Consider the following 13,234-nt stretch of genomic DNA (forward strand, 5'->3'; position numbering starts at 1 on the left):
TGATGATTTGACACAATTCAAGATACTTTAAAACTATCAAAACTCATCCAGGAGTAGTTGTTGTCTTAGCAACAGGTCTGTAAGCTCAAACCTTAAATGCTGATCCTGAAAGTATGTACCAGCTGCTGATACTGAAATAGATCTATTATAAATGGAGGACTATTAATAACTACAATTCTCCAAACGTTTGTTGTTTGTTGAATACATCATACAAATCATACAATATTTGTTGTGTTTATGAGAGAGAGGTGGTGGAGCTTGTTTCCATGGTCGCATGACATGATCCCTGTGCAAGCAGGTGGCCATGTTGGTTATACTGCTGTAAGGTAGACCATGTTCAGTTGCTGCTTAACGGCATTGCTCTTGCTACAGCAGTAGTATGGCAGAAAAATTCCTTGATTATTACTTCAGAATGAAAGCATAGTTTCTAGCCATATTTGCCTAGAAAAAAAGCTAGTTTTTCATTTTAGTTTTTTTTTTTTTTTGGTATTAAGTACTGTATGTATCTTCAGAAGGGTGAAGCTTTAAATAGTACAATGATCAAAGCTCTTTAGTTCTTTTTAAAGTGATTTGGTCATGGTCTATTTCGATTCAATGACTTATGCTAACTTGGGGATGGGCAATATTGCAAAAGAATTTATCACAATATTATTTTTCATATCATTCTGTATCTATAATTATTGAATATCTATCATTAGTTATTCGGTATCTATTATTAACCACTTTATTTTAATTTACCAAAATTTCTAAGGCAAATAGTTCTAATAGTCAAAAACAAAAGTATTTAAAGCAAAATATCTCATCTCTTTTATAATAAAACAAGCATAAATGTTAAAGAGACTCTTGAATTTGATGAATAAAATGTTCCAAAGTGTGTGCAATGGTTAAGTGTGAACGCTGAACAATCAATGTAAACTTATGTAAATCAACATCTGTAAGGTGTAAATAATAATGATACAGTAATCATTAAACTCTGTAAACAAAACAAATTATGATAATCAAATCTGAGCTTTCAAGTAAAGGAACCAACCATCATTATTCAAAAACATATTGCAACATTACAAATTATAAAGTTGGATGACTACATTAACCTCTATGCTAAAAAGGTATTTCAGATGGGGACCTAGTCAATGGGTTGCACAAGAAAAGAAGCCAAAAAGCCACACTGGCGACATCCTTACATCCATTTTTATTGACCATCTCCTCACTGCTGCTATATCGCACTCATTTTCGCACTCAGCAGCCACATTTTAATAAAACTATGGTGCTTTATATCGATCGTTTTTTATTGTTACTGACAATGGTGTTTGGTCAATAAATATCGATACAGATATTACCCTATAATAAAATAAGCTAAAAGTGCTCCCACCAGAATGGATTCAAAACTAACAACCCTTGTAAAAATAAGATGTTACAAAACGCCAACATGGTGCGGCTAAAATCAACTACGATATAGTCGTCCCTGGAAGTAAATAAGCAAGTTATAGTGTTTGGCATCAGACATGCCTCATTTCAATGCGCATGAATGAGATTCTGAACTTTGGCAGAGAGGAATATTTCAGGTAATGACAATTTACAATATCTTCCTACTATTATAAGCTATTATATGACGTTAGCAGACTTGGAATGTATCTCACTTAAACCATAATGAAGTACATTTTTGACTTCTTCTTTTGTCTTCCACTATGGAAAGTCACAAGGATTTCGGAACATCATGAGGGTAACGGAAACAATGACATAATTGATGAACCAGCTCTAGAAACCAGTTAGTTGCATTTCGAACTTCTTCATTACTTCGTCATAGTGAAGTCTGAAAACAAAACATCCTGTCAGTCTTGGCTTAAGGCAAATGGTGGCATATATTTGCATGAAAAAATAAAGAGTTTGAGAGGCTCGCTTCGCTCTTTTCTATCTCTCTCTCTCTCTTCCCCATTTTTCTCTTTTATTTGGCAGCTGTTGAAAGCAGAGCTGAATGCCACTCAGCCATTTAGTCTATTGTGTTTAGCAGAGGGCTGATCTCTCCGCTTCAGTCAGAGTTTGTGCAGCATATGATTGTGGGCTGGTGCACCTGGACTCTCTCTGACCAGTACAGCAGGTGTCTGTCTGAAGGCAGCTGCTGTGTTCAGCTCCTCCAGCCTTCTGCTGTTTGTTTTGCTCTTCAGGCAGTTACAAACAGCAGTTAGACCCGTCTGTGCATTTGCCTGCAGCTTTTTGAAACCATCAACATATATTACATCTACATTTAACCCATGTGATTTCAGTTGGCTCCATATAATGTAAAGCATAGAGTAAAGACTTCTTTGTTCGTCACTCGTGTGTAAAAATGAGTTCGTAATCCCATTGCAGCAGTAATGTTAGTTTAAATCCAGACTCAGAACTTGATCAGAAAGTTTTGCTAAAGTCCATGTTTTTGATTTTTAAAAACCAGCCTGATCTTACAAGGAAACGTAACTATTTTACGTTTTGTCAGTTTAGTGGCTTATGAATTTGTACAAGCTTTTTTTTATTTAAAAAGCACCCCAACTCTGCTCCTTAACCCAATCATCATTGAGGGAAAAGCAAATTGTGTAAGCGTAGTAAATTGTACAAGATCATACGAATTTCAGTCCACACTTGGACTGCATTTTCAGGAAAATAAAAACGCATCTTTTTGAAAATGCGTTCCAAAGTGGATAAAAACTGTGCTTTTGTTTGCATGTGATCAATTCAGTTAACATAGTTGATGACATTGTAAAGCAGATGTTTTGGATGATGTCCATTTTGATGTCAGTTTGTACATGCTCCCTATTTACTAAGGCTGTTGTTCAGCGGTGGAAGCAGAAGATAGTTGTGACATTTTACTGCGGCTTTTCAAAGAGACTGAAAGTAAATAAACGGCAGGCGGATATGACGCAGGTAAAAGCATCTTACGGCTGACAAAAAGCGTTTTCAGTCATTTTAGTGTGGATGATGGAAAGAATAGAAATGATAGTGTGGACCTGGAGCGTTTTTAGACAAATGCCGTTTTCAAATTTATCTGGATTAGTGTAGACGTAGCCAAAATTTGCTAACTGTTTCAAAATAGTTTATTTTAACATGATGTTATTACAACAGTTTGCAGGCTAGATTCGAACCATCATCTAGGACAAACACTCAATATGGTCATAAAATATATTTTTTTAAGAAGTCTTATTGAACTAAAAAAAATGTCATCGATTCCAAAAAAATTTACATTTTTGACAAAAAAAATTCTCAATTTTCGACAAAAATCCTTCAAGAAATCGATTCTGATTTTTCAGAAAGTATCACAATGAATTGATTCTGAGCTTAGTTTTTAACGTCTGATGGTGCTGCATCCTTTGCAAACAGAGAATTTATGTGTACAGTTAAAAACTAGCCTAGAGCACCGTCTGTCATTGATGGCCGGTCGTGAACGAATCGTTAGCTGCATCCAAAATTGCATACTTCCATACTATATGGTTTGCTAAAATCAGTATGCGAGCCAAGTAGTATGTCCGAATTCATAAAATTCGAAAAACAGCATGCGAGAAGTACTCCGATGACCTACTACTTCCGGCACAATTCTGAAGTGTGCATCCGATGAATGCTATGCTATCCCATGATGCACCGCGAGAGAATTCATGAATGGGAGTGAAGCGATGCAACTGATGCGGCTAGGTCACGTGAGAATGACAACGTGGCGGATGTACTACTCCCCTTTATACTGTATAGAAAGTACTTTTCTAATGGCCGAGTAGTACATTTAAATTCAAATTCTGTACCTACTCAGTAGTGGGCGATTTCGGACGCAGTCGTTCTTTTTAACCGGGTATTCTAAGTCACAGGTATCAAACTCAGTTGCTGGAGGGCCACAGCTCTGCACAGTTTAACTTTTAACCCTAATTAAATGCATCCGATCAAACTAATTGAGTCCTTCAGGCTTATTTTAAATCAGGGTTTGAACTAAACAGTTCCTAGAGGGCCACACAGAGTTTGAAACCTCTGTTCTAAGTGAACCATTCAAATCGGTTAACATGCACTCAGGATTTGGCCCCAGAAAGATGTCTGAGCGGGCTGCTATGTAATATTTCTGCTCATTGTTATGATTTGTCACTTTGACGAATGAGGTGTGAATGACTGGGCTAAATGTAGCTTATGTACATGGAAAGACGTGAATCTCAGCTAATTTTTTTTTGTTCTTTTTTTTTTTTTTTTTTGTAGGAGGGTTTCTGCAGGTTTTTCCACAACGCAAGACAGCTGAACCAGGAGTCCTCCATGAAGACGGCACTGTTTGCAGCAGCAGGAGTGGGTTTAGCTGGTCTAACCTTTCTCCTAGTACGCTGATGATTATAGAATGCTCTTGCTCAATTCCACATTCACACAACAACACCTGCTCTCTGTATTCTGTCATATGGCGAAGTCAAAACAGTTCTTATAGAGAAACCGGTCTTTTTGCACACTGTTTTTTTTTTTTGTTTGTTTTTTTCCCACGCCTGTAATTACAGCAAACAGTCATTCATGTTGATTGTACACTATTCATATGGCCTTCAGGAGAAAGACGAAAGATTGAATCCTTTGCATATCTAACATGGTGCTTTTTATTTCATAATTACCTTTATCACTCATTTCTGTGTGTAAATCTGGATAGTTTAGATAGTATTTACAGTTTATTTTGTGAAAAAAAACGATACGAAACCAGTTTGTAATGTTTCTTTCAGTCTGAAAACAAGATTCGCTTGAGTGAACACAGTTGTGACAGAAAACATTATAAGAGACAATATATTTTGTAATGACAGATCTTTTTTTCTTGGACCACTTTTTGCTGTGCTTTAGTGGTTTCCCGCCTTTTTGGATGTCTCCTGTTTCATCCTGAAAATTGATTCGTTTTCAAGGTGCTAGCTTGTTTGGTTCCAAGCGATTTCTGTGATACTCTGCCCAGTTGTAAGTGACCCAGTTTACGCTGTAAATTTATTTATTTACTTCTAAAGAACAAATTATTACTATTTAGGCAATTCCCAACAATCAACAAAACATTATATTTTTGCATTGTTTTATTTATTAACTTCTTTCTTAATAAAATAATTTTACTGTGAAGTCTGTTTTTTGTACTACTTGGTTCTCTTATTTTTCCTTTAGTGTTTAAAGGGTTGGTTCACCCAAAAATTTAAATTCTTGCCCTCATATCATTCCAATCCCAAGACCTTTGTTTGTTATTGGAACAAAAAGTACGATATTTTGGATTTAATCCATGAGCTCTCTCACCCTCCATAGACCGCAATGGTATTGACTCAATTAAAGTAAAGAAAAATACCACAAACATCCTCCAGTGCTTTGTTTCAAAGAGATTATGTTAAACACGGACATTTGGGGTATACATCAGAGCCCAGTCCTCATGAATGTGCACAATATACTGACGCTGAGGAGAAGACACTGTTTAATAAAGTCCTTATTTTAGATTTCTATGTACACAAAAGTAGCTTCATAATATTCCAATTGAACCACCATTTTGAGGATGTTTTTTTGGTACCTTTCTGGACCATCGCTGTCTATGGAGGAGCTCTCGAATTTTATCCAAAATTTTTAAATTTGTGTTCCAATGATGAATAAAGTTCTTGGAGGGTTGGAATGACACAAGAGTGAGTAATTTAATAAAAGCATTTATATTTGTTGGGGTGAACGATCATTTTAAGTGTCCATATATATTGTTTTGTCGAGGAATTGCAGAGCACTGTTGTATGTATTGCATTTTCGTCAGTGCCGCAAGTTGTTTTATAGATCACAATATTGAAAAAAAATATCTGGCAGAGCCCTTCCCTATACTTGGTATGTATAGGGCAATAGTCCACTGAAAACTGGATACATTTCACACATTTTCAGGTCACCAGATCCAGGCCGGGACGAACCATATATGGGTAATGACTGATTAGGTCTGGTTTTGTATTGTTCAATGAGCTATATCAAGAATGTCCACATGAGGTCTATGTACAGTATTTACTAACAATACACTAAATACTACATATTCATAATTAGATTTTTTTATTATATTCATTTTGATTATAATAAACCATAACATTCCCGACTGTATATTCCCTAATGAAAAAAAAAAACAGCTTAAACCAGCCTAAGCTGGTTTTAGCTGGTCAACCAGCCTGGTTTTAGAGGGGTTTTGGCCATTTCCAGGCTGGTTTCCTGCCATTTCCAGAGATGACCAGCTAAAACCTGCCTAGCCAGACTGGGAGTCCAACCAAAACAAGCTGGTTTTAGCTGGTCATCTCCCAGTCTGACCAGCTAAGACCAGGCTGGAAATGGTCAAAACTCCTCTAAAACAAGGCTAGTTGATCAGCTAAAACCAGCCAATTAGTCTAAGCTGGTTGTTTCAGCTGGGTTATGAGACTTTTAGTTAGTGTTTGTTCAACCTATTGCGTTTTATTGAACTTCTACACCTACCCCAACCCTAAAACCAAATCCTGTAACCAGTTGTTTTTTATTAAAAGGATGCTATATGGACATTCTCATTAGTTGCAGCTGTAACACTAATCAATCTACTCATAGCGTAAACCTTTCCTATTTGGAAGCCTGGATCTAATGGTCTGATTCTACCCAGCAGGCACACAACGTTATAAGACATTAATTTAGGTTAGATTTTGGTTGTGACATCAGGTGACCAAAATTCAATGTCTAGTCAGTGTCTAAGGACAATGTTATTTTGACGTCAAATGACATTGATTTTAGATTGTGTTGGAAAGTGACCAAAATCCAACGTCAAGCCAACATCTTAAACCAACGTCAAATACTGACATTTATTCATCAGGTATGGCAACCAAAATCCAACATCTGATAGAGTGGTAGTGGTAGCGTCCATACAATGTCAAGCTGTAACATCATTAGATGTTGATTTTAGGTTAGACATTGATGTCGACCCGATTTTCATTTGCAAACAAAATGCAACATGGGGTACAACATCAATCTGACGTTTTGTGTCTGCTGGTTAGTGTGGACTGAAAAGTTAAACGTGTGTCCAATCCTGCTCCTGAAGAGATAATTTCTAACAAGTTCTGACCCATCCAGCTTTTAATTAAGTCTGCAAAAGTTGATTCACTGGTTCGGGTTTTAACTGGAGTTGGAACTAAAGTCTGCAGGGCAACGGCCCTCTAGGAACTGATTTAGATGCTCCTGATTTAAAGTGTCCATTATTGGTAGTCTTACAAACTCTTAAATTATTAAGAGTTTAATTCATAAATTTTCTTTCCGCTTAGTCTTATTTCAGAGGTCACCACAGTGGAATGAATCACCAACTATTCCAGCATATGTATTTATGCAGCGAATGCCCTTCTAGCCACAACCCAGTATTGAGAAACACCCATATACTCTCATTCACACACACTCATACACTATGACCAATTTTGTTTATCCAATTCACCTATAGCGCATGTCATTGGACTGTGGGGGAAACCGAAGCACCCGGAGGAAACCCATGCAAACACGGGGTGAATATGCAAACTCAATACACTCAAACACAGAAATGCCAACTGACCCAGCAGAGACTCAAACCAGCGACCTTCTTGCTGCGAGGCGACAGTGCTAACCACTGAGCCACCGTGCCCTATTTTTAAAGTTTGTAAGACCATAAAAAAAAAGGTTTTCTTGATTGACCTGTGTTTTTAGAAACACCACTACACATTCTGAATGTCTTATCAGAGACGATGGGTTAAATGAGGTGTGCTGGATTAACAGAGTTGAAAAATGTATAGTGTTGCTTTGTCTCAGGAATCGGGATTGGATACACTAGACTAAACCAAAACTTTCTTACTTGAGTTTATCGGTTCTGAGGGTAAATTCAGTCAGATCGAAGCATGTATCACCTGCAAAGTCTATAGAATGTACAAGACATGTTCATATAGTTTTGAATAGGGAAAAGTGTAACTTCAACATGGCAAATGAAGCCCCGCCTTCTAATTCAGGAGCCAATCATTGATCACTATAGTCCAAGGTATACATATAGTATATAGTTATAGTCCAAACTAAAGAGACAGTTGTTGTATAATTTTATTGGTGATTACTAAAACAAAAGTTTATTCAAAACTTGGCAAGCAATTTTGGGGAATTTGATGTTTCCCCATTCAAACAGAATCCCCCGAGCATAATGCCAGAGAGGCATTTCAAAGATGGCTGCCGAGTGAAATTACTTGCCTTAAAGGGACTTTGGTTCCTACTTATGTCGGAACAAGAGGATTTCACGTTGGGTCTAATGTTCCATACGTCAGAGTTCATTCTGCAAATGTGTTTCCATTTCACTGACATGCCCCAAACTTGAAACTCAGGCTTTCCCAACCCAACTCTTAATGTTTTGCCATCCCTGCACTTTGTTTTAATAGATCATCTAGAAGCTGGATTGGACAACCCTGCAAAAGGGAAAAATACCCAAGTGGCCTACTACTTCTGGTGAGGTTCTAAAGTGCACGTCTAGTAGACCAGAGATCATTAACTCTGCTCCTGAAGGCACAATAAATATCAAAGTATATCTCAAACTCGAGTCAAACACCCATGAACCAGCTAATTTGTCTTCATGATCTTGAAAATCACTCATATATGTTTTGAAGCAGACTGGAATTGAACCTTGTTGTCGTGGGTCTCTAGAGACGAAATTGACCCTTTACTATTCCAAGGGCACACCATTCATGAATAGCAGTCTGTAAACCACCGGTTCTACTGCACCCAACCCGCTCTGAGCAGGGATCGAACCAGTGATTCTTTGTATAGAAGTCAGTTGCTCTAACAAGGAGGCTAAAGACCATGGCCTCTAGTGTCTGTCGCTAGAGCGCCTTTAGAAGTAGGAGGAGTGAGGTTACCTGCATAGCACTTCACTACCTGGCCTCCGTTATAAGTCACTGGTAGGTCACATGGCATTAACAACATGATGAATGAGATTTCCTGAAAGATACAACATGATGAATGAGATACTTTGAGATAAGTTTGCAGTGTTTGGAAAGTGAGGTTGTACCTTAGATTTTGTAATTTACTGATATGTGTGGCCATTACGGTATGATACTCAGGACTAGATTATTTGGGGAGTTTTTAGTTGCCAGTTAGACTTTTACTGATAGCCCAATTTTAGCCAAAACATTTAGCCAAAGTTTGGATGCCTATTGGACATATTTTAGACGCAAAAATGCTTGGTGGGTAGCTTTCTACCCTAATGCTGAAATACTGCATAAGACCTACTGGAACCCACATGGGCCCAAGATTCTCACAGAAATCAATCAAGTTTGGTGAAGGAAAAATCATGGTTTGGGGCTACATTCAGTATGGGGGCATGCGAGAGATCTGCAGAGTGGATGGCAACATCAACAGCCTGAGGTGACAAGACATTTGTGCTGCCATTACATTACAAACCACAGGAGAGGGCAAATTCTTCAGCAGGATAGGTATCCTTCTCATACTTCAGCCTCCACATCAAAGGTGTGTATAAGCCACTTCTAAAACCAAATGATCAACTAGAAGTCAAGTTATTATTTGTTGTTCTTAAAACTTGGATAGGCTACAAAACATTTGTCAGTTGGTGTAGTTTTAGCATCAATAGACTGTAAAAATACCGTAGTATACTTTTGTTTTTGCTAGAGTAAACTGTGGTGTATTGTAGCATAATTTACTATTGTTTTGGAAAACTACAGTATTGGGAAATTTATTGTGTTATATACCAGTTGTGTTACTTTAGCAACCATACAATCATCACAAGAGTAATTCAAGTACTTTAAGCAAGTTCTTCATGGTAAGAGATTAATTTTGACATAAAGGGCCACTAAACAGAGTAACCGTACTATAGTAGAGTATATTTCTACCATATTCCAATAGGAGTAAAAAGACACAATTCTCCAAGTGAACAGCAATACAACTTTGCTGACTATTACATTTCCAAACATGTTGTAAACCCTGCACACAAGCTGGGAGAATCAAATTCTGCTAAGTGTTCAGTATACCAGCTGCACTTCTTTATAAGATATTCTCAAAGGCAGACCAGTGCTGACAGCAGATGTAAAAATGCTGTGTCAGGCGATGATTGGGCAGCATCATAATGGAGCTCTCAGTTAAGTTGCTACATGAGCCATAACATTAATTCTGATTGCCATAGATTATATTATTTGGTATTTGAAGGAACCAAACAGTGAAACAGCAGATAATTTACAGAAATAACTCTCCATATACTTTCTGTTTATTACTGTCTTGCTTGGGAGGTCAAGAACACTGAGAGTTCAAACTGTATGCTGTACAAAAAATGTATCTGCCAACAGAGAAATAAGCTGACTGCAGTGCCATTGTTATAGTCAAGATTACATGTTTTCCTTTCTGATTCTGCTTTTTAAAACCCAACTATGTTGGTTTCCAGTTCATCTGAATCAGCAGAGCATTCTTGCTTTCCATTTACCAAAATGCTGATGTAAAAAAAGAAAAAAGAAAAAGAAAAACATGTTCTCCACTATGAATAGTTAGGAGTGGTGGAAAGAGTGTGAAAATAACACTCAAAGTATGATTAAAAAGTATCCAAGAGTGGTGACTAGTGTATTACGTTGTGAAAATGATTCCATTTCATGGAAAATAAAAAACTTAGTTTACATGAGTGCTATTTTCTTTTAATGATGTTAGTTTAATTATTTGCCATTTATGGACTATATACGATGACTCTTAACGTGCTGTAATTAAAGAAAATACATTCAATTACAAACAAACACCAGCAAATTAAGGAAAGATCCTCATCAGTTTGACAGCTTGTTGCAAATCCTCACAAAGCAAAGACATTAATAAAACTCGCTGCATTTTCTCACAATGCAAACAGCACAGAACACAACGAAAATGTTTTAAGGGGACCCAAAAACATGATGCACCAGGCTGGGATTTGCTTATTGTGCCGTGACTAATGCTCAGTGAAGTTGTAAGTGATCTTTGAAAGGTGAGTTTTTGATTTATTTTAACATTGTGATTACACAATTTCTTTGTCTTTTGTATATTATTAGCCTAAAAATAAATAACCGAGTCGATCACATTTCAGGGTCCCCTTGAAACATTTCCATTGGGTTTTCATTTTTCTCCCTAATTTACTGTTGGTGGCTGTTTTTGCCTCATTGACTTCCATTATAAATACATTGATTACAAAACCATGACACCATATAATCATGCATTTTTGATTGTTGGTGGGTTTACCTGTTGAGAAGAGCTAAAACTTGTAATTGTTACCGTTGATCATCAGTTGGCACTATTAACCCTTTAGATAGGCCTGTGCAAAAAAAAAAGAAAAAAAAAAAAAGCTTAGTTTCTGGATTTTATATGGAGTATAGCAGCAAATTAAAGTGTGTATATGTGTGTCTGTGAGTGTGTGAGAGTGACCTTTGCACATTTACCTTGATGTGTCTGAGAAAATCAAAATATGCATCTCAGCTCTCAGAACTACATGGAGTAAACAAAAACAAAGACTGTGTATTTATGCACCATCAAATGTGGTGATGGGGCGACGCAGTGGAACAGTAGGTAGTGCCGTCGTCTCACAGCAAGAAGGTCGCAGGTTCGAGCTTCGGCTGGGTCAGTTGACGTTTCTGTGTGAAGTTTGCATGTTCTTCCTGCATTCGCGTGGGTTTCCTCCGGGTGCTCCGGTTTCCCCCACAGTCCAAACACATGCGGTAGACGTGAATTGGGTAGGCTAAATTGTCTGTAGTGTATGTGTGTAAATGAGTGTGTATGGATGTTTCCCAGAGATGGGTTGCAGCTAGAAGGGCATCCGCAGCGTAAAACATATGCTGGATAAGTTGGCGGTTCATTCCGCTGTGGTGACCCTAGATTAATAAATGGACTAAGCAGAAAAGAAAATTAATGAAAAATGTAGTTATAATGGAAGTCAATGTTGCAAAAACAGCCTGCAACAGTAAATTAGGGAGAAAACATAAAATCTAACAATGCATAAAAGCCAATGTTATTACTAATCGTTCACATGTCCAAGACTTTGATAAAAACTAAAAAAATTCAGTCCACAATTACTTTTTATGTTGTATTTAAATATACTTTATCAGTGACATCATTTGTGAACTTGGTAATTAAAGAGGCAAAATTCTGTAATTTTTAAAAAATGTTTAGTATTTTTGATAAGGACTGAGGTTGATTAACAAAAAAAAAATGTAAAAAAAAATTTATCTGATGCATTATTACAGCAGTTTAATTTAGTGGATGTTTTCATCCCGAACATAACAAAAGAGTAGTAAATTTGAACAGTGTACAGGGTTTAAAAAATATTATACAAAAATAGCTAACTGTAACTATTTTTATTTGTTCACATTCTTCTAATGTAGGAATTGCAAAGAGATTCCCAATTCATATCTAAGTGTCCTTTGTAAAAACAGAAATGCATCATAACTGAATGACTGAATGTCTGTGTCTGTATTTACACAGCTTAACATTATCTCCTTTAGTTTGCATCGATGGGCTGAATTTGTCAGTGTTTTGCATGCGCTCTTCCGATTTAGGCCTTATCCTTGGTTCACAGATCTGATGTGGGAACAAGAACAAGGATGTATTTTCCTCATTAACACCTGGTCTAGACTTTTCCCGTTAGATCACATCTACATTCGCTTAACATTTACGATAAAATTCTGCAGTCAGCATACTAAACAACACACAAAAATACAAGATAATTGTGATAATGCATTTTGCAGACAGCATGGAAACAAACCGCCTATCTTAGCATTCATCTTCATTCAGTTGACTTTCTTTTTCATGTTTTATAATGGTTTATAATGTCAGTTTTCTCTTTGAAGTTATTCTACCTTGATCAAAGTGTGTTGTGTCTTGTCTTTGATGGTATTGAATGTAACTGCTTTCGCAAAGATACAGAGAACCAGCTGGTTTTTGTCTGTAGTACAAAAAAAAGCGAAAGTGCTGCTGTTTCTCAGCATTCTGCTTCTGTTTTTGCATTCAATCCAACTCTCACTTTGCCTTATTGTTCAGAGAATGCTTCTGAAAATGACTTGGGAGGAATATAAATAGGCATAAATGAGCCAGTTGTTGACAGAAAAAAGTATGTAAGCTGTACAGTGAATGTTAATCTTGGAGGAATTTAAGGAATTCCGATTTAGACAACTGATTTATGATAACAGATTTTGATATGTTAGCAAGTCTGAGCATCTGCAACCCTTTCATTTGATGCCAATTTTTTGTTGCCATAAGTTCTTGCTCATTCCAGAGCCATTATTTGGGTGATTACGTTTAATATTGA

At 36.9% G+C, this 13,234-nt stretch overlaps 1 protein-coding gene across 1 annotated transcript in view; it reads left to right on the top strand.

The window, feature by feature from the left end:
• The window catches only part of bcl2l10 (BCL2 like 10), a 10,094-nt gene extending 5,021 nt beyond the window's left edge, over positions 1 to 5,073 (top strand). Inside the window, exon 3 of the mRNA XM_056478783.1 lies at positions 4,201 to 5,073. Coding sequence (XP_056334758.1) covers positions 4,201 to 4,323 — 123 coding nt within the window. The 3' untranslated portion in view covers positions 4,324 to 5,073. The remainder of the gene's footprint in view (positions 1 to 4,200) is intronic.
• The last annotated feature ends 8,161 nt before the right edge of the window (positions 5,074 to 13,234 follow it).

Source organism: Danio aesculapii, chromosome 18 (genome assembly GCF_903798145.1).
Source record: "Danio aesculapii chromosome 18, fDanAes4.1, whole genome shotgun sequence".
Taxonomy (NCBI): Eukaryota; Metazoa; Chordata; class Actinopteri; order Cypriniformes; family Danionidae; genus Danio; species Danio aesculapii.